The sequence below is a fragment of the Nannobrachium achirus genome (genome assembly GCF_963921795.1).
Source record: "Nannobrachium achirus genome assembly, chromosome: 11".
Taxonomy (NCBI): Eukaryota; Metazoa; Chordata; class Actinopteri; order Myctophiformes; family Myctophidae; genus Nannobrachium; species Nannobrachium achirus.
The window spans coordinates 59,675,556-59,700,411 of NC_137820.1; the positions used below are offsets into that span (position 1 = coordinate 59,675,556).

Genomic DNA, 24,856 nt, shown 5'->3' on the forward strand with positions numbered 1-24,856 from the left:
TCAATGGAGAGCATGTCATTGTACCATCCTGTTATGTCATGAACCTTGTTTTTTATTCTGACTTAACATGGGACCATGGAAAGTCTATGAGCTATGGCTCACTCTAGTGGTCATCTTGTGGCATCCGCAGGCACGTGTACCTGTTTATGTAATGTGATTTTGGGGATTCAATATAGCTATTTCCTGGCGTTATAAGCGCAGATTCATATTGAAATCTGGCTCGCTCGGCGCTAAGTGAGTTAAGGAGGAAAAAAAAGGAAACAATTGTCCTTTCAACAGGAGGGCACCACACGTCTTTTGCGGATGCACTCCCAGATCCAGCTGGGGGTGACTCTTTGGGCCTGGCAGTCCTCCTCTGGCTCTGCCAGCGTGTGTGTGGCAGATGCAGAATCATAGTCTGGTACAAGGTCTCCATCATAGGCCACAAAGTAGCGCCTCAGTTTGTCAAAGTCTTTCACAGAGCTGGGCAGGAGCAGCTTCACCCCACTGAAGATATCCAGCAGTGTCTTGTCATTACTTGGCTGCAAAAAGTTCGAGGCTGCCTTAGGCTTGCTCTGTCCATTACTGTGAACACTTTCAGACTTCTTTATCCTCTTTGCGCTGGGTGCATCTGGGACAGGACTACGCCGTTCAGATTTCACTGCTTTTGACTTGGGTGTAGTACTGGGCCCTTGTAGGAGAGGGCTATGTGGTTCAGACTTCATTGCCTTTGCTCTGGGTGTGCTGTTGTTGCTGCTCTTCTTGGGTGTACCCCTCCCATGGGAGATAGAGGGGGGAGAGTTGCTCCCACTGTCCCCTCCAGAAGAGCCCTTGCCATCGTTGGACGCTCCAGCTGTCACCTGAAAGTCACATTTCTCTTTTGAAATGCGGAACAGCTCTCTGAGCTGGGGCAGGTTGGTGGCAGTCTTCCAGTCCTTGTCGTCACGGATGCAGGTCATGCGAGGGAAGCGAATGGAGATGCCGTCTGCTGTGTGCATCTCTGATTTGGAGAACTCTGCACCTGTGATCTCCCAGACCGGAGCGCTCTGTGGATCCCTGATAATAAAATCTGGATAATAGTTCTTGGTGATTTTTAGCCAGCCAGGGATCTTGCTTGGCTGCTTGCTGATTTTGATCACGTCCAGCTCTTTCTGGAGTCTGGCCAACATAGCGTCATCTAAGCCCCCAGAGCACTTTGAGACTGTGCACCACTTCCTGGAGTCTGGGTCATAACAGCCCAGTAGGAAACTTGACATGATGCCCCCGTTGGAGCCTTTGCCATAGAACGCCCCCAGAACCACAAGATCAGCTGTGTCCGCCATGGCTCCTTCATTTAGGTAGTCCTTCTTCACTTTCAACCAATGCCGCTTCCCTGGCTCATAGGTACCCTTGACGTCTTTGAGCATCAGTCCTTCAAGACCCTCCCTGATGACCCATGTGATCATATCAGCCAGATCTCTAGCCCTGGTGACATGCTTCATTTCTGAGAACAGGACTCTGTTGGGAACTTCAACCATGTTGTCTTGGAGAAACTTCCTACGTTCTCGCAGAGGCCTCTCCATCAGACTCACACCATTGAAGTAGATGCAGTCAAAGACAAAGAGGCACACTTTGGCATCTTGGAAGGCTGCTTTCTTGTGTACCCCCAATGTTCCAAAGGGCAGAGGCTTGCCGGTCTGTGTGTCGATGAGAAGCACCTCTGCGTCTAATATCATACTGTCTCCTCCAACGAAGGCCTGGGGAATGTACTCCTTAAAATGAGCCACTTTGTGTGGCAAGACTGGCTTGAGGCTGCGGCTGAAGTAACTGAAGTTGTCTCCATTTTTGTGCACCTGCACCCGCTCGCCGTCATACTTGATTTCACAGTACATCCCGTTGGGGCACTTCTTCATGGCCATTTCAATGGACTTGCATGCCTCTGCCAGCATTGGCTGAACAGGGGTCATGAGAGAGGCTTTAATGGTGAGCAGCTTCCTGGGACCTGAACCGCTGGATGCATCCTGTTGGTTCCTCAACACACGCTCGATCACATTGCCCAGGTTACGGGAGGCTTTGAAGGCATCATATGCATTGGGATCCACAGCGTCCAAGATATGCTTTGCTCCGGAATTAATCTTCAAGTCGTGCTTAACAAGTCGAATGTAGCATTTCAGGTCATTGCCAGTGCATTTTTTCGCGATATCCTCCAACTCCTTCTGCTGTTCGTCCTCCTTGGTCAACTGGGACAGGCGTGTGAGGGACACGTCCACTTCCTGAAGGGTCAGGAGGCTCTTTGCAACTGGAGGGAACGATTTACTTTCCTCAAAGAACTTCCTCACCGTCTCAGACACATCACCCTGTTCCAGACCTCGCACCATGTCATCCTGGTTGGCTCTGAAGATGCGGCTAAAGAGCTTGGCAAGCTGTTTGTCGTTGAGGTTGTAGACACTCTTCACTACTCCTGGAAGGAGCAGCTTCACTGTCAGGTACATGTCCCCATGGAACATATCTCCTGCAGAGCCTTTCTTTAGGAAGTTGTGGATGATCTGTGTCTTGGTGTTGTAACTGTTCTGTTCGGCCACCATGGCACACAGCTTGCGGAACTCTCGCAGCAGGCTGTCCTTGTGGCTGGGGTCACACAGCTGGGCTGACAGGCTGCTGCCCTGCACGGCTGTGGCTGGAGAGGAGGAGGGAGATGGGCTGCTGGAGCTGCCAGCCTTGGTGGCAGTGAAGCCGGACTTGGAACGTGGAGCATTCATGGAAGGGTCAGCAGTAGGGGACTTTAGCTGACCACCACTGGTGTTTAACTTGGACTGCACCTTCTTTGGACTTGCGTTGACTTTGACCATCAGGTCTGAAACGTGTTTATTGATGAGCTCCTTGTCCTGATCCTCCAGCTCCTCCCAGCCCTCCAAATCGGTGATGTCCTCAATCTTCGTTGTGGTCGCTCTCGCCTTCTCAAACTTCTCAAAGATGCACTTCACGTGATACCACTCTTTCATTTCACCCGAAGACTCACTGAAAGGGTTTGGCACAACCTTCCCTATGCGCACCATTTCCTTCTGGATCTTGTCCTTGCATTTCTTACACCCTGCCGTGCCACGTTTGGCATACTCCACGATAAACCTCTGCTCTGCCATATCTCTCTGGTTTGTTGTGAAAGGCCGATGATGCCAGGAGGAACCCTGAGAAGAGTGGTGTGGAGAAGACTGGGCTTTTGGCGTATATATTGTGAGCTGGAATTGTGAGGAGATGGAATGAGTTCTACACAGTTTCTGAAGGAGTCGGCGTCTCACAATTTATTTAAGAGGTTGTAGGCCTATGCACGCAGCCTTGTTAGTGACAAATAGAATGGATCGCTGCATTCGGTGTCATGAAGATCAATGCGATGTGTTTTCTACATTCTAGAGACTAGAGGTTTGTGCCACCTTCTCCCACTTATGTTGTCACATGAACCCTGACCAATCATGGAGACCTGGCTGGAGATCGTCTATTTATGATGTGGTTGGCCGAAACGTCATGTGAAGCTCACAAACCCACCAATCCTCAAGAATATGCCCGTTTACACCCCTCTGATTGGCTATGGCATTTACGGCCCCTATCTGATTGGCTACGAGCGTAAACACAGACTCACACCGTTTCAGAACCGTCTTTATTGGATGACGTCACCCTGTGTTTCTTCAAGGGTTTTCCCATTGGATGACGTAAGCGCAGACAGACAGACACACACGGACAGACAGACAGACAGACAGACAGACATATATTTGCCTAATTTATAGTTAGATAGTTACACATATCCACATTAATCACAACTTGAGAAATGTTTTGTGCTAAATAATCACACATTCATCCTCATTGTTACTCAAAAGCCACAGCAGCAACAATCCTCATACTGTAGGTACGTCATAGACAACTGACATGATGGCTGACATCACAGGCTGGTCACATGAAGACCTAGATCCACATTGGAGCCATGCTGTTCCCACGTGGATTCTGAGATCCACACAATTCAATGTGTGTTAGTTACAAAGTGGATAGCTGACAAAAGCTTCCCTCCACGTTACTGTGTGATCTCTGCCCATGTCTATTTTGTCCTTTCTTTGCTCTCCTCAGGTGTTGGATGCTCTGGGTTTGGGTCCCAGTGGTCCACCCATCCCTCCTCCCACAACCTTCTCCATTGTTCCTTTTCCGGTTGAGAGGGCGGTGCCTCGCGGTCAGCTGACCCACGACCGCCTGACCTTCCTGGTCCCCGCAAGCCCTGATGAGTTTGAGGACGACAAGACGTGCACAGAGACCAATACGGATGTACTTGCACCGCCAACAAAGGTGCGTTTGTGTACCCGCACACTCCCAAAAAATGCACTCTTTCTAATGCAAGTGGTTTGTGTGTGGATGCATAATGTGTGTGCATTGTTTGTGTGCGTGCGCGTGCGTGTGTGTGTGTTCTACAGGAGGAGTCGAGGGTGACCCCTTCTAAAGGTCGTGGGAAGAAGACATCCGCAGTAGCAAAAGACAAAGATGACAAGGACAAGAAAGACAGAGACAGTCAGAGGGACAAGAGACGGACGTCAGCCAAAAGAGGAGGGAGGAGCTCGGACCCCTCTCCCCCACTGTCCACCGTCTCCGCCCTGTCTGACCACACTGATCAAGCACGCCGCCCTGGAGACTCACATGAAACTAGGCAGAGGTAAAGCACTCTCTCTCACACACACACACACACACACATGCGCGCACGCAGGCACACACATGCACGCACGCACACACGCAGACACACACACACACACACACACACACACACACACACACACACACACACACACACACACACACACACACACACACACACAGCTGCATTCTCCATCAATTGCTTCTACCACGTTTTCTTGTGTTTTGCAGATTGTTGTTATATTATGTATTGTGTCAATAAAAACTTTAAAAAAGTTCAACACAACAAAAGACATTGAAAACTGCAGGCTGGATATATAGCCATGGAATGTGGTGTGCACCTTCATCGTCACCAGAGGATGAACTATTATTGTCTCCACCAGCCGAAGGCTGAGGGAGAGTATGTTTTCCCCTCCGTCCGTCCGTCCGTCCGTGCGTCCGTGCGTCCGTGCGTGCGTGCGTCCGTGCGTGCGTCCGTGCGTCCTCGCAGTTTGTGAACAGCTAATCTCAGTCACCGTTGGCCCGATCGCTGCCAAACTGAGCACACACACTCCCTGGATGCCAATCTAGAACCTCTGCCCCACATTTTTCAAATCAGCCTCATGGTGGCGCTATAACAGGCCGATTTGTGTGGCCTGGTTGTTACCAGCTAATCTCCGGCGCCGTTGGCCCGATCGCTGCCAAACTGAGCACACACACTCCCTGGATGCTAATTCAGAACCTCTGCCCCACATTTTTTAAATCAGCCTCATGGTGGCGCTATAACAGGCCGATTTGTGTGGCCTGGTGGAGACCTGTGCTCGGAAGAGCACTGCTTCTAGTTGATTTTTGTGACCACCACAGCCTTTCCTCTAGCATCACCCTTAGCTCAGAATTTTCACTTGCACACAAGATATCTCTAAATCTGACTGGCAGATTAACTTCTTGAGCACATTCATGTTCCCCAGAGGATGAACCCTAACATTTGAGTGACCCCATATGACCTCTCCTCCAGCGCTATTCTCAGGCCAAAACACTGCACACAAGATACGTTACCATTACTATTTTATTGTAGATTGCAGGGCAAGCCCTATTGATTTAGTTTATCCCATGGCCTTTCCTCTACTGCCAAACTGTCCACTGACTTGCTTGTTGCTTCTAAATTGTGGTAATTTGGAGCAGCACAGCCTCTAGGCACAGCTACTGTGGCTTTTAATTGTCGTTCTTTTTCTTTTTTACGGGACAGGGATATCAGGAATATATATATTTCATGCTTTTCTTTCTGTATATGTGCTTATAGTCCGGCTGCCCCTGAGGTGGGGTTTGAGATTTGGTATATAGTTTTTTTTATTGGCCTAAAATATTGTCTATAAACATACAGTCATGAATCCACCCGCTAACCGCCTGTCAGCATTGAGCAATTTCTTTTATAGGGGGTAAAGTTTTGGGGCCCACCACTTACGAAACATGCGAAACAAATGCTTCGAATGGATTCAGAATAATTAAAAACCCCTAGTTTGCCCCCTCACATGCTACTTGAAGCAGATTTGGGGGGGGGGGGGTATTTTTTTCCTTTATAGTAAAGTGTATAGTAAGTGAATGGGACAAATTTACCCCCTATAAATAAAATTGCTCATTGCTGACAGGCGGTCAGCAGGTGGTTTCATGAATGTATATATACAGTATAGACAACATTTTAGGTAAATAAAAAAAACTATATACCAAATGTCATACCTATGCCATAAAAGCCAAGTTGGCAGCCGGACTATTATGTTTGTGTGTTCATATGTACACGTGTGTGCTTGTGTGTGTGCAGACTGACGATGTTCCGCTGGACAGTACCGGCCAATGGAGAAGTCACACTGAAGCTCTGGTTCCGCTCCGACATCCCAGGGAAGTTCGAAGAGAACCTCAACTTTGAGCTTGTAGGCACCAGGAGACTTTACCAGCTGTTCTGCAGAGGAGTGTGCCACTTCCCCTCCATCAGCAGGGACTACAAGTTAGTTAACCACTTAAATCCTTATAATGTGTAAACCTTGCAAGTGGAGGAAAAGGAGGTTGAGGGGAGGATAAGGTTAGTCTAATTGTGTCTGTATTCCTAAGTGATCCAGAGTGTACTATCTGCAGGGGCGTCACAAGGGGGGGAGGAGTGGGACTGAGTTACTAGGGCCCAAGGTGGAGGGACCTGGAATTATTTTATACTTTAGCTATTGAAAAATAGCAGATATACCAGCTCACAGCGCGGCACCGAGTGCCGCACTGTGAGCTTGTAGATCTGCTATTTTTGAAAAGTCGTGAAAATGAGTGCAAATCTTTGAATATGTGTATTTTTTAAGCAAACATTTGTAACTCAAATTTTGCTTCTGGGGGGTCCCTGGTACTAAATATTTTGAGATGGGGGTCCGTGGCCAAATACATATCATTTTGGGGATACTTCACATGAAAAAGTTTGAGCACCACTGACATAGAAACATAGGTTTTTCAAAAAACCTTAGAAGGATTTGAAATATTCAAAGACTTGCACAAATGTTCACGTTTTATCAAAAATAGCAGATCTACAAGCTTGCAGCGCAGCACTCAGTGCCGCACTGTGAGCTTGTATATCTGCTATTTTTCAATAGTACCCAGGGCCCAGAATTTGTTGCGACAACCCTGACTACCTGACTTACACCCTGTGTGTGTGTGTTGTCTCAGGACTCTGTTTGCCTTGAATAAGAGGCTGTCTCGTGTGGACGAAGGCCTCCAGAAGGCATATGTTATAAACACAAGCGTGTTTGAGTTTGGACCGCTGCTCTGCGGCAAGACCAGAGACAGGTGAGATAAAGAAAAGATGTCCGGTGTTTGATTACCATTTCGTAATATGTTGGGCATCTCTGAACCTGTGTGCGTGCGTGCGTGCGTGCGTACGTGCGTGCGTGCGTGCGTGCGTGCGTGCGTGCGTGCGTGCGTGTGTCTGTGTGTGTGTGTCTGTGTGTGTGCGCGCAGGTACAAGGAGAAGAAGTATCCGGAGAACATGGCGAGGCTGGTGATCCACAACGACTCGGCTCTCGAGGCTGAGGTCCATTTCTGCTTCCAGCATGACACCAAGGCGGCCACCTACCTCCTAGACCCCCCCACCATGACCCTCCAACCCAATGACAAACAGGTAGAGGGGTGGAAGAGAACACACATTTGCCTACTTTCTATTACTTGTTGTGTAGTTTGCGAGCTAGTTCAGGCAGATACATTTCAACACAAGGGGTGTTACGATACATTTTAACAGCGATACGATACGCATCACGATACGTGGTTGACGATACGATACATGGACGATGTTGGTTCATTCATGGCGATACGATATGATTCGATTCAATGATTTAAAATCGATATAGTAAGTATTTAGCGAAGAAATGAAATCAGTGTAAACCGTGTAAAAAAAAAACGCTGTGATTATCTAGCAAATACATTGACATTATATTTCAACACATATGGACAAACCCACCTTGACATGAACACGGAGATTACACACATTTATCGATTGACCAAGAGTAGCTATATGGAATGGAAAGGTAATTAGACCCCTCTTTTTTATTTTCCCTCTTAAAATTGCCAAATACAAGGCACAATACAATTAGTTTCCATACAATCAATTATTTGCATTGCAAAACGATTCGATACCGAATAATGCAGATACAATACGATACAAAGCCAAAACTGTCCGATATTTTGCTTTTGCAAACAATAGAGTAAATCATTTTTTTATGTATTTTTGGGGGCTTTTATGCCTTTATTGTTAGCAGTTTGGTTTGACAGGAAATGGGGAGAGAGATGGGGAGTGACATGCGGCAAAGGTAGTCGGGTTCGGGAATCGAATCTGCAACGCCGCGGTGTGGCGGTGCCTACTGTATGTGGTATTCGTCTTGACCAGTAGGCCACCAGATCATTGCAAATTTAAATAGATGTTTCGATTCAGTTACTATATTGTTACACCCCTACTCAACATGGTTACTGCTGGGTCATAATATGTGACCTGACACTGGGCTGTGTCCTGCTTGCCTCCCACCAGGAGTTGAGTGTGTGGGCGTACCCCACCAGCGCTGGGCAGATTGAGGACACTCTGGTGTGCTGCATCAAGGACAACCCAGAGCCTGTCACTATCCAGCTCTCCTGCTGGGGGGTCCGACCAGAGCTGGAGCTGGACCGCAAGCAGCTGCACTTTGACAGGATACTGCTGCACAGGTATCAGAGCGCAGCGCACAACCTTACACAGTAAAATAATTTAACTCTGAGAGAGTGTACAAATGAAGACCCTTTACCCATTAGTAACTCGGAGAGTGTGCAAATGGAAGTGCACATGCACTCTCAGAGAATTAACTCTGAAGATTGTATGGCGGCCCGTGGGCCAAAACTGTTCGAAACACTTGTGTTCAACGCAACAGGACTCGGGAGCCGAGGCCGGCACTGCAGAGATGGGGCGTTTGCGAACAAATCGGGTCTTTTGAGCGGCTCTTTTAAATTAACAATGGGATCCGGTTCTTAGTCGCGGGACACAGAGCACTGACTGAATAGTGAGTGAACAGATTCAGAATCAACGGATCATCCACAGGTGGAGGCACAGCCCATCAGACCTATCATAGCAGCACACGGCACGTTCCAGCTAGTGTGGTTTTATGGCTCAGCCCGCAGCAGGCGGAACAGCGATGAGCCAAACAAGAAAACGCAGCACAGGTGCTGTTGTCACAGACTGTTGTTGCTTTTTTACAAAGTTGAATTTTCAATGTGGTAGGATGGTTGTTGTAGCATTGGGTGCTACCTCAAGCTACTGAGTGCTCACAAGAAAAGATGACAACGCACAATCAATGGAGGAAAAAAACAGGTCAAATGCGACTGATATTTTGGTTTTAAACCCAATGCTTCAACACATCGACAAGACGTTGTGTTATCTAAGCCTGTTAATATTACAGTATGCATGCACTTGTATTCTTTTTATCTTTTTTTCTTTTCTTTTTATCACAGATGCCTATTGTAAGGCAGTCTGTCTTGGAGTTCCAGTAACATTGTTTAACTATGAATTTCTTAAATTGGGCTTTCATTGCCTGTCCTGGCCCGCCATCTAATGCCTTAGAAAAAAATTGGCCCGAGGCCAAATCTAATTGCCGACCCCTGGTGTAGGTTGTATATACATAACAGAATCCTTGAACTAAGTGAGGTGCACTCGTCTTATCCTCATATTCTTTCTTCCTTCCCTTCCCTCCCTCTGCCCATGAACTCGCTGTCATGCTTCCCTCCTCTTCCCCCCTTTCCTACCATCTCCTTTTCTCCTTCATCCCACCCCCTCCACCCACTCACCCCCACCTGTTGTCCTCTTCTAGGGAGGACAGCCGCAGTGTGACGCTGCGTAACAAGACCTCTCTGCCAGCGGCCTGGAGGCTGAGCGGTTTGGAGGAGCTGGGTGGTGAGTTCAGCGTGTCCCAGGAGTGTGGCGCCATCGCGCCCAACTCCTCCTTCTGCCTGACGTTCTACCTCAGAGCCGTGAAGCCCATCAACATCAAGCGCACCATACGCCTGGAGGTAATGGGAAAACAGTAGAGATGTGTCGTTCATGAGTGACCCGTTCATAAGAATCGAATCGTTTGCGAGACTTGTGAACGATTCATTCAAATCCCTGAAATGTGTTGTTCACACTTTCGTTCACACCCTGTACTCGCGACGTCATAAAAACGACTCCCGCGATTGTGTTTTTCACGGGACGATCGCGCTCTGAACGGTGAACGTGAACGAATCATTTGAACGGATCATTACCGTGAACGTGAAAGAAATTATTCGTTCACTGAAATGAACGGGATTTCCCATCACTAGAAAACAGCATAAGCATCGGGGCTGTAGAAATTCACACTTGGATGTAGGGAATTTTGTGGAGTGTAGAGACCCAGTGTAACACTGTATAGCTCGCTGCATACCGATTTATTTCACCAATGTTTCAGCTAAAGTGTTCCCAAAAAAAGTAAAAATAATAATCACCATGAGATATCCATTTTAAGCACATTTTTTCTACCGGTACGTATGATGATGGTGTTGCGTGCCGAAAATAGCTCATCTACAAGCAAATTAATTAATTGATTTATTTTCGTGTCTCTCTCAGGTGTCAGATATGGAGAACATTCTTGGGATCGTGCACACTGAGAACATGCTCATCATTGCTGAAGCGTACGATGTAGCTCTGGACATTGCCTTTCCTAAAGGTAGTTATGGTGACAACTTACAAATGAAAGACTTAAAATCTATCTTTCAGTGCAGGTTTGTTTGAAAATGTTGGGGTTAACATACTTTGGCTGGGCTAGATTTTAAATGATGAAGCTGGAGTTGGGCTTTGTGTGGTGAGAAAGATATTTAGAGGTGCCTGTCATTCCTTCTGACCCAGGAGCGAATGGTGGCCTGGACTTTGGAACCATCAAGGTGTCTGAAGAGGTGAAGCGGTTTGTCAACTTGAAGAACAAAGGAAAATATGAAATAGCTTACAAGTGAGTTGGAACAGTCAGGTCAACTGCTGAACTGCAGCACCAATAACATGCATGTAACAAACAAATGAATATGCTTAAATGAAACATTCCTGCACCCATTTATGAGTTGTTAGAGGTAGCTGGATACCATAGACCAGTGGTTTTCAACCTTTTCAGGCCACGACCCCCAAAATAATCACATTTTAATTGGGGACCCCCCCCACCCTGACGAGCACTAAGAGTTGAGGCATTACATTATGTATAACACGGTTCTATTGTGAAAATAGATCGGCTATGCCTCTAATATTTGACAATTTGGCCAATGTTTAATTTGTCATTTTAGAGGTATTAAAAAAGTCCTTAAATTGTCACTTTAGAAATGTGCATATTCCCTCTATACACTTAAACATCATGTTGGTTTGTTTACTGTTGAGTGAGAAAACAATGTTGCACATTAAGTTAATCATCTGGTGACCCCCCAAAATAATTCGGGGTCCCGGCCAACAGGTAGACAATGCTATGGACAATGCTACACATCCAATTTTGGTCCCGGGTTTTATTCTATATTTTGTTCTGCATTAGATTCATATTAGAGCGGACAGACCTGTGTCAGCAACGCTTGGCCTCCATGTTCACCATCTCCCCCCACCATGGCACCCTGCTGCCCTCAGAGAGGTCCACAGCAGTGCAGGTTCTCTTCAAGCACAACAAGGAAGTCTCACTCAGAGATCAGCCTGTTCTGCGGTGCCAGGTTAGAACTTACGTTGCTTATGGTTGATGGTTTACTCAGGGAACAGGGTATTCCTGTACATTTGGCATTTGAATCTGTATCCATTACCAGTCCAAAACAGTGGCACTAGTCACTAGAGCATAAATAACCGTACTGTACAATGTCCAAACTTTCACTTCTGCAGGTGATCGAGCCAAGCATTGGGGAGAAAGGAGAGACCATAGCCATTATTCCAGTCAAGGTTTCCATCCAGTCAGTCTTTTCCAGGTCAGACCATTATTGTTTTGGGGATCAATATGGCATTACTGACATTAGTTTTAGTAGTATTTCGCCTATGTAGATTGTAATGTGTAATGTGTCCCTCATTCAAATGACAAGATTTGTATAGATGATTATTTATTTGAATGATGAAATAATTGTCATTCAAATGTGTGATTTAAATCCATGTGAACATCCTCTGTCTTTTGTCGATCAATCAACGCAAAAAATTGTTATTTTGTTCTCAAATGTATCATCGCTTATGATCATCGCTTATGGCCACTAAAATGGCCAATAATAGCACTATATTACTATATCTGTCTCTTAGGTACAAGATCACACCTACAAGTGGCATCAGCTTCGGTCCACTGGTCTACGGCTGCAGGAGGACCCAGACCTTTACCATTGAGAACACAGGAGAGTTTGAAACCCGCTTCAGCATCTGCTGCTTGATCAAGCACATGCCCGGACCACACGGGAGGCCAGGGTAGGAGGCCTTTACACACACAGTATAGAGTACAGTCCACACACATTCATCAGGGCTGATACTTCCACATAATGTGAGTTAGATCCAATCACCGTCAACCTTTGTAAACAAATCATAAATATCGTACCAGACTTGTCATTGTTGTCCTACAAATTCAACATGGAAACATTATACATGGAAAACATTTTACATTAGGCTATATATTATTATACATACCTTTATAGAACTCAAAAGTACTAAACTAAAAGTATCATGGTCAGGTTTCTGCAGGTCTCTGTCGGATAATGATGGTTGACTCATAGCCTTGCGTTTCCAGACTCATTAAGACAGGGGAGTGTGGATGAGCGTCTGGCAACGCTAGTTGACTCATAGAGGCTTTTACGATATACTCTACTCACTGGCTTGTACAAAATTGAAATGATGCCACTGAAAGTGCTCCATGGTGAAATGGCATCCTATTGCCCATAATCAGACTGTATAAAGTAGTGAAATTGTATCTCAATATCAGAAGATTTAAGATATAAGATCCAAGTAATTTTTATACAATAACCCATATACAGTCACACAAGGAGTCTAATGTGTAGGTGGATTTGAGGAGCCATTTCGCTATCAAGCTCAATTCAATCCCCAAACATTGTGAGGGTATTTGTGAGGTATTTACAAGGTATTGGTGTCAAAACAACAATATGTATTACTTACGTATTACTGACTAACAACACCTTGCTGCTTTGGTCCTTGTCTGTCTCAGAGCTTTAGGTCCAGTAAAGCGTGTGCCTCGTGAGAGCAATTCAGCCAAACTTCCTGCTGCCAGCAGACGTATGGAGTCCACTCAGAAAGACACAGGTGTCACGCAGGTGAGAGGATTGAGGTTCTGTGTGCCAAAGCATTACAAGGACAAAGACGACCAGAAAGGAGCACTCAGCGGAGTGCATATCTCTGCCAGGCCAGGCTGCCTACCCAACGTTGGGACCAGAGGACGTTGCAGGGGATATAGGCTACTAGTGTTTCTACAACATACTGTTCACCTTTTCACATTTGGGATGCCCCACTGGTCAGAAGTGAAAGCTACTTTAGAGTTGCACTGTATAGAGGTTCTTCAACATGTGATTCCAAATTCCTTCATGATGTTTTTGATCAAATTGTTGTTTGTTTTTTGTAAAAAATAAATATAATATCAAAATCTCACATGCAAACAGTTTAGAATATCAACAAGCAGTTTGACACTCATTGTCACATGACTCCCGAGATCATGTGACCTTAATTTGGTGAAGGTAAAACAAGCAAACTGTGATTTTGTGGCACCCCCATGTGTGTACCGTAAGTGAAAACTCAATATGTGATTCAGCCAACCGGCTGCACGTATCAAGAGTTTGGCGTTGATCGGTCAAGCGGTGTGCGAGATAAGGACACGCACACGCACGCACACACACACACACACACACACACACACACACACACACACACACACACACACACACACACACACACACACACACACACACACACACACACTCCATTTGATATCCTTCTCCTATCACAGCAGCTCACAAATCTTGCTGCTGTGTTTGCACATTGTCGTACTTCACCCAGCAAATATGGGAGTTTTTCATCATTGGTCATGTTTTCAAACTCTCCTTGTGTGGTTATAATCTGTGGGAAGTATGTGTCTCTTTGTGTATGGCTTTCTTTTGCTGTTTTATATTTGGTTTAGTTTCACTCACTCACTCACTCACTCACTCACTCACTCACTCACTCACTCACTCACCCACCCACCTTTCCTGGCATTTACATTGTTCTGCCCTCATCCACCTCCTCCAGATGCGCCTCACTGTGGGCGTGTTCACGGTGTCCCCCTGTGCAGGGGCCCTGCTGCCGGGGGCTCACCAGGTGGTGACTGTGGACTGTGGAGCGGAGCAGGTGGGCAACTGGAGCGAGTGTCTGTCTGTGGACATCAGTGACCGTGACCCCTCAGACCAGCCCGGGGCCATCCCTTACAGACTGGTGGCTGAAGTCTGTGTGCCAGGTGGGTGTGTGCTATTCAGGGCTGCCAACCATCCTGGATTCTGCAGGAGCCTTCTTTGCTTCCAACCACATTTCCTTGAGGACTCCTTGATTGTCATTATTTTATATCTGAATCTTCCATCTTGATAACTCCAAAATCCCAACATTACACACTGCATTTAGATGTGGGAGACATACTTTAACTAGACTTTCTTTCCAACTCTGTGTCTGTGTCTGTGTCTCATACTCATACACATACTTCAGTGGGTGCAAAGTCTGTTTTCTCTAGGGAGCCAGGTATGCCTATGACCACCTTTCTCGATTGCAAGACTGCTGTGCTCACTGAGTCTGTACCTAGATTTTTCTTTGTTTTGTGTCGGTCACCTTGCTCAGGTATTCTGCCACGTTATATTCTCTGTTTAGGGCCAATTTAGCATTCTAGTTTGCTCTGCTTTTGGGTTGCTTCTCTCCAATGTGTCAGGTAGCTTTCTTTTTGCTGTTTTATAATATGCTTCTCCAGGGATCGGGGGAGACTTTGGCTCTATCTTTGAGGAGCATCATCTGTGTCGTAGCAGCAGTCTGCTGTCCTCGGAGGAGTTCCGCGACGCAGAAGGTGTCTATGTCCTGGACGACAACAGGTTCCTCTTCAACAATGTGCTTGTCGGGCGCTCGGCCCAGGCCCGCTTCAAACTCACCAACAACGGCAAGGTGCCCTGCCTGCTCAGCCTCGCCATCAAGCCTGTCAGCATAAAGGTAGGGCAAGGCAATGGGGATCTTAAGCCTGATTTATAGATGGTTGCGAATCGTGTCTCGCACCGAAAATAGAAGATCTGTAGCTTGTAGAACAGCTATTTTTGGTGTGAGACACAGACACCAATGTTACTTACTTTCTTACTTGTCTTACTTTTTTACTATGAATCTGAGCCAGGGGTAGGGCTCGGATAAGCATTATCCTTCTCCCTATTCCCTTTTTTTGGCACCTTGGACACCTAATCATGTCAAATGGACTTCACCATCTGTGCCATGAACTTTTCTTTCTTTATTTATTTATTTGTTTATTTATTATAATTTTTTGATACTATGTATGTTCAGATGCACTGATAACAGACATGCCCTTGTATCGAACTGTCCAAAAGTGCTGTAAAATAAAACGAACTGAACTGAAACGAAGTGCAAATCATCCGTTATCAGATAGTTTTATGATATATATACCAGTAAGACTCCCTAATCGGGAGATAAGCGACCGTCAGGTCGCAGCGTGATTTTAGGCCAAAATGTGTAGAAGTGTGGAAAAATTTGATGGTGGCGCTATATGGGACAGATGCATGTTGATGAGATGAGTGTAGCCATACTGTGTACCGATTTGCGTGATTTTAGGGCAAAATCTGTAGGAGCAGTGTCCAAAAATGTGTTTTAAAAAATCGGCCTGAAGGTGGCGCTAAATGGGACAGATCCATGTTGATGACATCAGTGTAGAGCAAGTGTGTACCGATTTGCGTGATTTTAGGGCAATAAATGTAGGAGCAGTGTCCAAAAATGTGTTTGAAAAAATCGGCCTGAAGGTGGCGCTAAATGGGACAGATCCATGTTGATGACATCAGTGTAGAGTGTAGACATACTGTGTACCGATTTGCGTGATTTTAGGGCAAAATCTGTAGGAGCAGTGTCCAAAAATGTGTTGGAAAAAATCGGCCTGATGGTGGCGCTATATGGGACAGATCCATGTTGATGACATGAGTGTAGATATACTGTGTAGCGATTTGCGTGATTTTAGGGCAAAATCTGTAGGAGCAGTGTCCAAAAATGTGTTTTAAAAAATCGGCCTGAAGGTGGCGCTATATGGGACAGATCCAAGTCGATGACTTGAGTGTAGACATACTGTGTCCCGATTTGCATGATTTTAGGGCCAAAAATGTGTTTTGCAAGAATCGGCCTCATGGTGGCGCTAGAAGAGGGCCATGTGAGAAATGAGGGGTGGGGTCTCCGCGCCACCGAGGCGGACGAATAGGTACCGGCCCCGGCTCTCCCGGACGCTCCTAGCCCGAGTTACGGCATTTTATGTGAGCTGCAGTGTAGGGGGTCCTCCACTGGGGGCGTCACCACTTTTGCATCCGTTCTGGAGCACCAGGAGTCGGTGGTTCCCGGGAATTCCCCGTGAGCAGCCCCGTTGGGGTGGTGATTTGGTCATTTTTGCACATTTGGTCATTTTTTACATCCGGGGGTCCCCCAGGGACCTGGGGGTCCCTGGAGCTCCGGGGGTCCTTGGAGGTTGTAGTTTGGCAGGCAAGGAGTATGTGTGCAAAATTTGGCATGGATCGGGGCAACGGTTGCGGAGATATGAGCAGGGCAAAAGTGTGACGTGTGACGTGTGACGGAGGGACAGACGGACGGACGGACGGACGGACGGACGGACAGACAGCCGGTGGAGGTTTTTGATTGATTGATTGAAGAATTTATTAGAAGTTTGCAATAGAAAAAAGTACAGTTTCATGACAGTACAAATCACTGGTACAAGGTCAACTAAAAGGAGATCCTAGAAAGCCGAGGCTTATTTCCACAGGAACCACACTTAAGTATCTCATATAACATTGAAAGACAGACGGATAGAACATAGTACTTTATCTAGGATAATATCAGTTTCAAAAGCATAACATCAAATACAAAAGGAAGAATACAAAGAAAAGGGGGGGGGGGAGCATGGGGGCTTAGTCTATTTACAAGTCACGGGTAGCTGCTGTCTGAAGGTGACTTTTCATACCAATTTTGAAGGAGGCTAGGGATTTGCTCTCCTTTAGGGCTTGTGGAAGGGCGTTCCACATGTTGATGGTATAGCAGGAGAACGAGTTAGCGCCTTGTTTAGTGTTAAATCTACGCTGATGATGATTAGTGGAGCAGCCTCTGGTGTTATGATCGTGAACATCCTTGACCTTTAAGAAGTAGTTTGTCAGGTACATGGGAATCTTGGAGGTGTAGTGTATCTTGTACACCAGGCCCATTGCAAGATGCTGTACTCTGTCAGCTACATTGAGCCACCCCACGCTTTCGTGGTGATGCTCGGTAAGGTGGGTCAGAGGAGGGAGACCAAGCACAACCCTAATTAGTTTGTTTTGGGCTGTTTGGAGCTTTAGCTTTAAGGCAGCTGGGGCGTCGCGATACCAGACAAGGACTCCGTAATCAATGAGGGGCCCAATAAGAGCACCTCCTAGTGTCTTTCGGGATTTAATATTGATCAGTGGGGATCAGGTTTTGGTAGTAAGTGCGACCTGACGGTCGCAATTATGGAATGCAATGTTTCAGGGCTATGTTGCTGGTGGATGTCAAGTGGATTTTAGCTAGCAGCTTTTTAAAGTAGTCTGTTCTTCTCTACAGCTGTCCCGCAGTCTGGAAGTGTTTGAGTTGTCTTCTGCAAGACTGTGCATTCCTAGCCAATCACACGCCTTTGCAGTGGTCACCTTCACACCCCAGACCATGCAGCTCTACCACGCTGTGTTTGAGGCCACACTGGAGGGGGCCACCAGGTGTGTGTGTGTGTGTGTGTGTGTGTGTGTGTGTGTGTGTGTGTGTGTGTGTGTGTGTGTGTGTGTGCGTGTGTGCGTGTGCGTGTGCGTCTGCACGTGTGTGTGTTCACTCTCAGGTTACCACATGTTTAATTCTTTCAGAAGTGCTACAGTATGTTAGTGGCGAGGAGCTCAATCGGCTGAGATTTTGGACAAGGTTGACGCCCCCTCGCTGCTTGGGAGCTTTTGGCTATGCTCCCTTCATGGCAGGGAACATTGATTTTAGCAACATTTTCATAAAATACCAAAGAGAAGTGTTTATTTATTTTATTTACACGTCGCACACTTCCACTGTGCTTCTGCGGAGACGCGCATTTAAAGCTATACTGTGTAAGTTGCTAAGCTAGTGGTTAGTAGCGGTATTGCTTTTTTGGGCCGTTTTTCGCCCGGAGTCGTCGCGGACCACCGCCGTGGACCACCGGAGCGGCGCCGCAAACCACCGCGACCGATACAAATCCGTGGAGGGGTAGAACGCATGGTAGAACGTAATTTTCTGGCCAGGATTTGGGGATTAAGAGGTTAAGAATCCTTCACCATGGTAAACACTGTAGCTGAGCGAGGCTACTTCCTGAAGACCATGGCAGATAAGCTGTGATTGGCCGGTAGTGTATCATGTGTGTATGATCCGCGATGTGATTGGCCAACGTATACAGATGATGCAGATGACGCTATTTTTTCGCGAAAACTGGACCCCGGCAAGGATCATAGAAAACATATAAAGAGAAGGCTTTAGAAGCTGAAAATAACAGAGTGGGTGTTCTAAAACTTTAGCGATTTAACAGTTAGGACAATTTTAAGATTTGTTTTATAAAAAAAGTTACATGGTATAACTTTAACATAGAATGACAGACAAATAAAACGCAGTAGGCCTACTATGCAGGAAAAAAGGGGGGAAATACAAAAGAAGTGTTTATTTTTGTAAATTGCCTGCTACCACTGTGCTCACTGCTTTCTGTGGAGACACGCATTTAACATAGAATGACAGACAAATAAAACGCAGTACTATGCAGGAAAAAAGGGTGAAAATACCAAAGAAGTGTTTATTCTTTTTATTTTCACGTCGACCGCTACCACTTTCCTGTGCTTTCAGCGGACACAAGAGGTCTCCCGCTCTCCCTCTCCCTTCTGCATCGCGTGCCTAGGGGGGGGGGGGGCGTCAAACTTGTCCAAAACCTCAGACGATTTAGCTCCTCGCATGTTAGTGTTGTCCCTCTCAGTATCTATCTTTCTCTCTCTCTCTCTGACTTCTGTCTCTCTGCTATGCTCTCTTTGAACCAGCACGCTGCCCATGGTGAAGAACAGGACGTTGGCCTTTGACTTGATGGGAGAGGGCAACCTACCCAGTGTGTGTGTGGTGCGTCCAGCCCTGAGGAACTCCCAGGGAGAGCACGTCCTGCAGTTGGGAAGGCTGCTTGTGGGGAGCAGGCACACTGTGGCCCTGGTGCTGAGGAATGACAGCAATGTTTCAGCTCAGGTCAGTGTCACCAGGGGCGTCACACCAAATTCTGGGCCCCGGGTACAAGGATTCACTGTGGGGCCCCTGTGCTTTAACTATTAAAAAAAATAGCAGATATACAAGCTCACAGCGCGGCACCGAGTGCCGCGCTGCGAGCTTGTAGATCTGCTATTTTTGAAAAATCGTGAAAATGTGTGCAAGAAACCTATGTCAAGGACCCCCAAGATGATATGTATTTGGCCACGGACCCCGATCTCAAAATATTTCGTTCCAGGGACCCCCAGAAGCAACATTTCAGTTAGAAATGTTCGCTTAAAAATTGCATATTATTCAAAGATTTTCACACATTTTCACGACTTTTTCAAAAATAGCAGATCTACAAGCTCGCAGCGCGGCACTCGGTGCCGCGCTGTGAGCTTGTATATCTGCTATTTTTCAATAGATAAAGTTACTAGGGCCCCTCCACCTTGGGCCCCAGTAACTCAGTCTAACTTTCCTACCCCTTGTGACGCCCCTGAGTGTCACATTAGATTATTCTGTTGTCTCCAGTGAACGTAGACCATTCATTTAGGCCTAGAATTATTTAACGCTCTAACTATTGAAAAATAGCAGATATACAAGCTCGGTGCCGCGCTGCGAGCTTGTGGATCTTTTTTTCATGATTTTTTGATGGTCCCTGGAACAACATATTTTGAGATGGGGGTCCGCGGCCAAATACATGTAATTTTGGGGGTCCTTGACATGAAAAAGTTTGAGAACCACTGATTTAGGAAGAAGGATTTAGAAGACATGTATTAGAATATTGTCAAAAATATCCAAAGACTTGCAAAAATGTTCACAATTTTTCAAAAATAGCAGATCTACAAGCTTGTTTATCTGCTATTTTTTAATAGTTAAAGCATAAAATAATGGTTAAAGTGGTTCAAATCTAAAGTGACACACAGATTTGCGTTCAGGCCTAAATTAGTTTTAAATACACCCTTTAATGAGGAACCACTGGAATGAAGAACTCAAACTTGCTTTTGTTTTTGTGCTATTGTAGGTTCAGATGGACATGCTGGATAAACAAGGAGTTTTCACCCTGAAGGCTGCTCAGGGTAACCCCTGTAGTTCTATCCACACCACGCAGTTAAAGGACAACACAGACTCAGGTACAGCCTTATTGCATTGAACAATCTCAAAACTGAAAGAGGTGTGTTTTTGCACTGTTTCAGTTTTTTTTCTGTGTCTATGGAGTTAACATTACTCTAATAGACTCCCAGGTGTGGTTATAATGTTCACATTTAATAATGTGTATGTGTGGTTACTTCCTCCAGCCTCTGAGTCAAAAGGCCCAACTGAAAAACACTGAGTTAACTAGAAAAGAAAATTTCTAAGAAATTTTAAGTGTGCCTGCAGCTCGCTAAGTCTGTGCAACCTTGTGTAGCGGTTGGTGTTAGTGTTTCGTTTTGAGAGGGTCGTTCCCCCTGAAAAACACGTTTTGGCATGAAACGGTTACGTTTTGCGCGTTTGTGGTGCCCCCTATGGGTCGAAGTGGAAATGCTTTTGGGTATATGTTCAGTATAGCGCCCCCCACTTGTGGTTAAAATTTGGTGTTGACTGGATGTTTCGTTTGTGATTTATGGCTACTTCTTACAAAACGGGCTCCTCCCGCTAACTTTGGAACCCTGTTACGGAAGAACGGTATGGACTATCAAAATATCGTTTAAATATGTTTATCGCATGAGTCCATAGATCGTGTGTATCGATTTTTGTGACATTTGGAGAAAATATGTAGGAAAAGGAGCAAAAAGTGTGTTTTGAAGAAAATTCAAAATGGCGGAAAATCTATCCTGACGCAAATGGGCGTGGCCTATATGAGGAGATGCGTCATGACCCAAGGAATCCAGGGAAAAGGGAATTTTAATTTTCCGACCCACGGTTCAATAAATCTTATATGAAAAACAGTAAAAATCTATCTCCTCCTGGGATTTTCGCGTTACGCGCACAAAACTTTTTTCACATGAACTTTGGACCAATACGGTCAAACTGTCTGGTCGGATTTCTTTTAAAGTGAAATATAATTTTTTAATAATTCAATAGATATTGTGGTTTTATGCAAATTATTCTTCTGCCTCTAAATCATACATGCAAAGTTACACGTTCATGGCATTTGGCAAAGATGTAGAGGGTTAGTCAAAGTATCACTGAAACCAATTTTATTCCAATCGGCCAAAGGGGGGCGCTATACGAAGCGTTTGAAAATTCAAACTTTAAACGGGCATAAGTCATGCCTCGTTTCGTTTGAAGACATGCAACTTGCTTACACGCGTGCTTTGACTCGAGCGGAAGACATCTGTGTCTTTGTTGAGTAAGCTCCGCCCTTAGATTTTCCGCCATTTTGAGCAGTTTGTAAAACGCTTAAACCCGCTTTTATTCTGGAATTTTCGCGTCACGTCCACAAAACTTTTTTTTACATGAACTTTGGACCAATATCTAAAGATCTGTCAGATCAGATTTTTTTTTTAAATTGAAACATGCTTTTTTAATAATTCAATGAATATTGCAGTTTTATGCAAATTATTCTTCTGCCTCTAAATCATACATGCAAAGTAACATGTTCATGGCATTTGGCAAAGATGTAGAGTGTTAGTCCAAATATCACTAAAACCAATCTTACTCCAATTGGCCAAAGGGGGGCGCTATATAATTTTGAGCAGTTTGTGAAACGCTTAAACCCGTTAGGATTTTTTTTAGCAATTTGCATGAAACATTCTAGACACAATCTAAGGACCTTTATCTAATATGCCTATGAAGTGCACACACAAAAAAAAGATTATAATAATAATAAATATAGCTGCAAGCAGCGATAAAGTGGCCAAAGCCAAAAACACCTCAAATCATGAACACAGCCTGCAATGTGCGTTAAATCTTGCAAGCACATTCCCAATAGGTCAAGGAACAGATACCACCCTTCTTACATTGGCCTGTTTTAGCGCCACCAGCGGGTCAACTTTTGCACAACACATTTTTGGAACAAAATGGACCAATCTTTGACGTCTGTAACGTCAAAGAGAGCACTGCCTGCGATCTTGACATTTTGTACTTTTATAGCCATTGTTTTCTGGCTTGAAGCGAGCCCACAATTGTTTCGAAGGAACAATATTTTTCTAGTGACATCATAAACTCATCCCCTCTCCTTTTACCTTACACCCAACACTGTGGTTGTGGTTAACTTGAGCTGGGTCACAACTCACCTGGCAACCAGGCATACTTAATGAACTGGTGAATGTGGCCACATAAAAACATAATTTTAACACTTTCTGTACACTATTTTGTAATAGTCCAGGCGTTTCGGGCAGTATTTTGATGTAATCGTGCACTTTATGAAAGAAGCATGAAATTTGGCACAGAGTTAGAACATGCCATATGGAACATTTTTGGCTATAGGGGCATCGCAGATTTGTCTTGGGAAACTTGTGGGAGCCAATTAAAGTTGGGCTCTCATAGACTTTACTATAGAGTAAAATAATACAAAAAATACATATGCTTTAAGTAGCATGTAAGGGGTCAAACTAGGTGTTTTTGGGGATTCTGAATCCAATGCAAACATTTGTTTTGCAGGAAAAACATTCCTAGGGCTAAAAACGGACCCCATACATCTATGGTTTAGTGATGAGTCATCACTTTTCAAAGTTTAGTGGCGGCCGTTTCTCGGAAAGGAATGTTTTTCGTGCAAAACAAATGCTTGCATTGGATTCAGAATCCCGAATAACACCTAGTTTGACCCCTCACATGCTACTTAAAGCATATTTATTTTTTGTATTTATTTGACTCTATAGTAAAGTCTATGAGAGCAACTTTGATTGGCTCCCACAAGTTTCCCAAGACAAATCTGCGATGCCCCTATAGCCAAAAATGTTCCATATGGCATGTTCTAACTGTGTGCCAAATTTCATGCTTCTTTCATAAAGTGCACGATGTTTGCCTGAAACGCTCGGACTATAAAAGATCTTCCTCCTAGTATAATCATAATACCTGATCATCATGTTTTAGGGGGAAAATGGCACCCCATCTTTAAATGGGAGAAGCAAGTTTGGCTAAATTATAAAAAGTTTACTCCAATATTTACAGTAATATCTCCCCACAACACATTTTGTTGACCAAGTACCATCAAACTCTGCTTCCACTCTGAGCTGCAGTCCAGTCATAAAAGAGATTAATGAAAAATATCAATGAATGCACTGTAAATATTTGCCTCTAACTTTGTTGAAAAAGTAATTGGTCCGACATGAAAACCTTCACTGCACAATGACATCCACATTTCACACTCCCATACGGTTCAATGATTTCTCAATATGTTCTTTACTGCGTTTTCCAGAGCCTAGATAATATTACTGTCTAGTGTTTTCCAAAGGCAACATTTCATGGGGACAAAACTTGAGCAATGCATGTACTCTTTACTGTATATCATCATGGCAATACTGTCTTTGGCAGTTTTTCTGTCTTCATATTTGCACAATCTGTCACTGAAAATAAAATACAAACACGCACGCACGCACACACAAACAGAAGAAACATTTCACATACTTTGAAGTGTCCACTGTCACGCCCATTATGTGCTCAAACTCGTTCTCCTGCTATACCACCACCGAAGGCCTTAAAGGAGTGCCAATCCCTAACATCCTTTAAAACCACCCTAAAAAAACACTTACAGGCGGCAGCCGCTCATAACTGGTAAAAATAAACCTAGCCTAGCCTTACACTGACCCTTCTATTGTAAATATCTTTTTGAGCGGTGGTCACAACGCTCCTATACGTGGCCGTGTGTGTGGGTCTGTCTGTCTGTCTGTCTGTCTGTCTGTTTGTCTGTCTGTCTGTCTGTCTGTCTGTCTCCGTGTCCGTAGCCTGCACTCCTGCAGTAACCTTTTCTGACCACACATGTTAAGGGAGGGGCGCTGTTGCACACACACACACACACACACACACACACACACACACACACACACACACACACACACACACACACACACACACACACACACCACCGCTCAGTTCACACAAGTGTGATTTTTTTTCTTTTTCGGACAATATCTACTGCATAGTACTGTGTTCTATCCATCTGTCATTCAATGTTACTAGCCCTTACCCGTTCAAAGATATGAGCTCCGAAATGATGTGCAGTGTGTGGATTATGGGATGTGCACTGTGCACACAGTATATTAGGGATGGAAAGTAACTTTAACTGGTGCTTGCATGCTAATATGTAGGAGCATCAATGTAAGAAATACCCGTTCCATTTAACGG

At 45.2% G+C, this 24,856-nt stretch overlaps 2 protein-coding genes across 2 annotated transcripts in view; one reads left to right on the plus strand and one right to left on the minus strand.

Annotated features, from left to right (window-relative positions):
* The window catches only part of hydin (HYDIN axonemal central pair apparatus protein), a gene marked incomplete at both ends in the record, with an annotated part of 211,630 nt that overhangs the window by 139,094 nt on the left and 47,680 nt on the right, over positions 1 to 24,856 (plus strand). The window contains 18 exons of the mRNA XM_080737231.1: positions 4,072 to 4,263; positions 4,410 to 4,645; positions 6,419 to 6,601; positions 7,297 to 7,416; positions 7,588 to 7,747; positions 8,648 to 8,820; positions 9,954 to 10,152; positions 10,724 to 10,823; positions 11,003 to 11,102; positions 11,664 to 11,832; positions 11,996 to 12,078; positions 12,398 to 12,556; positions 13,305 to 13,410; positions 14,375 to 14,579; positions 15,078 to 15,310; positions 17,927 to 18,075; positions 19,393 to 19,588; positions 20,613 to 20,721. Of these exons, the coding sequence (XP_080593357.1) occupies positions 4,072 to 4,263; positions 4,410 to 4,645; positions 6,419 to 6,601; positions 7,297 to 7,416; positions 7,588 to 7,747; positions 8,648 to 8,820; positions 9,954 to 10,152; positions 10,724 to 10,823; positions 11,003 to 11,102; positions 11,664 to 11,832; positions 11,996 to 12,078; positions 12,398 to 12,556; positions 13,305 to 13,410; positions 14,375 to 14,579; positions 15,078 to 15,310; positions 17,927 to 18,075; positions 19,393 to 19,588; positions 20,613 to 20,721 (2,872 nt within the window). The remainder of the gene's footprint in view (positions 1 to 4,071; positions 4,264 to 4,409; positions 4,646 to 6,418; positions 6,602 to 7,296; positions 7,417 to 7,587; positions 7,748 to 8,647; positions 8,821 to 9,953; positions 10,153 to 10,723; positions 10,824 to 11,002; positions 11,103 to 11,663; positions 11,833 to 11,995; positions 12,079 to 12,397; positions 12,557 to 13,304; positions 13,411 to 14,374; positions 14,580 to 15,077; positions 15,311 to 17,926; positions 18,076 to 19,392; positions 19,589 to 20,612; positions 20,722 to 24,856) is intronic.
* On the minus strand, positions 273 to 3,113 carry LOC308293915 (DNA ligase 3-like; the record flags this gene model as incomplete). The annotated part of the gene is made up of 1 exon (XM_080736576.1): positions 273 to 3,113. The coding sequence occupies exon 1, from the start codon at positions 3,096 to 3,098 to the stop codon at positions 273 to 275; it is 2,826 nt and encodes a 941-aa protein (XP_080592702.1). The 5' UTR covers positions 3,099 to 3,113.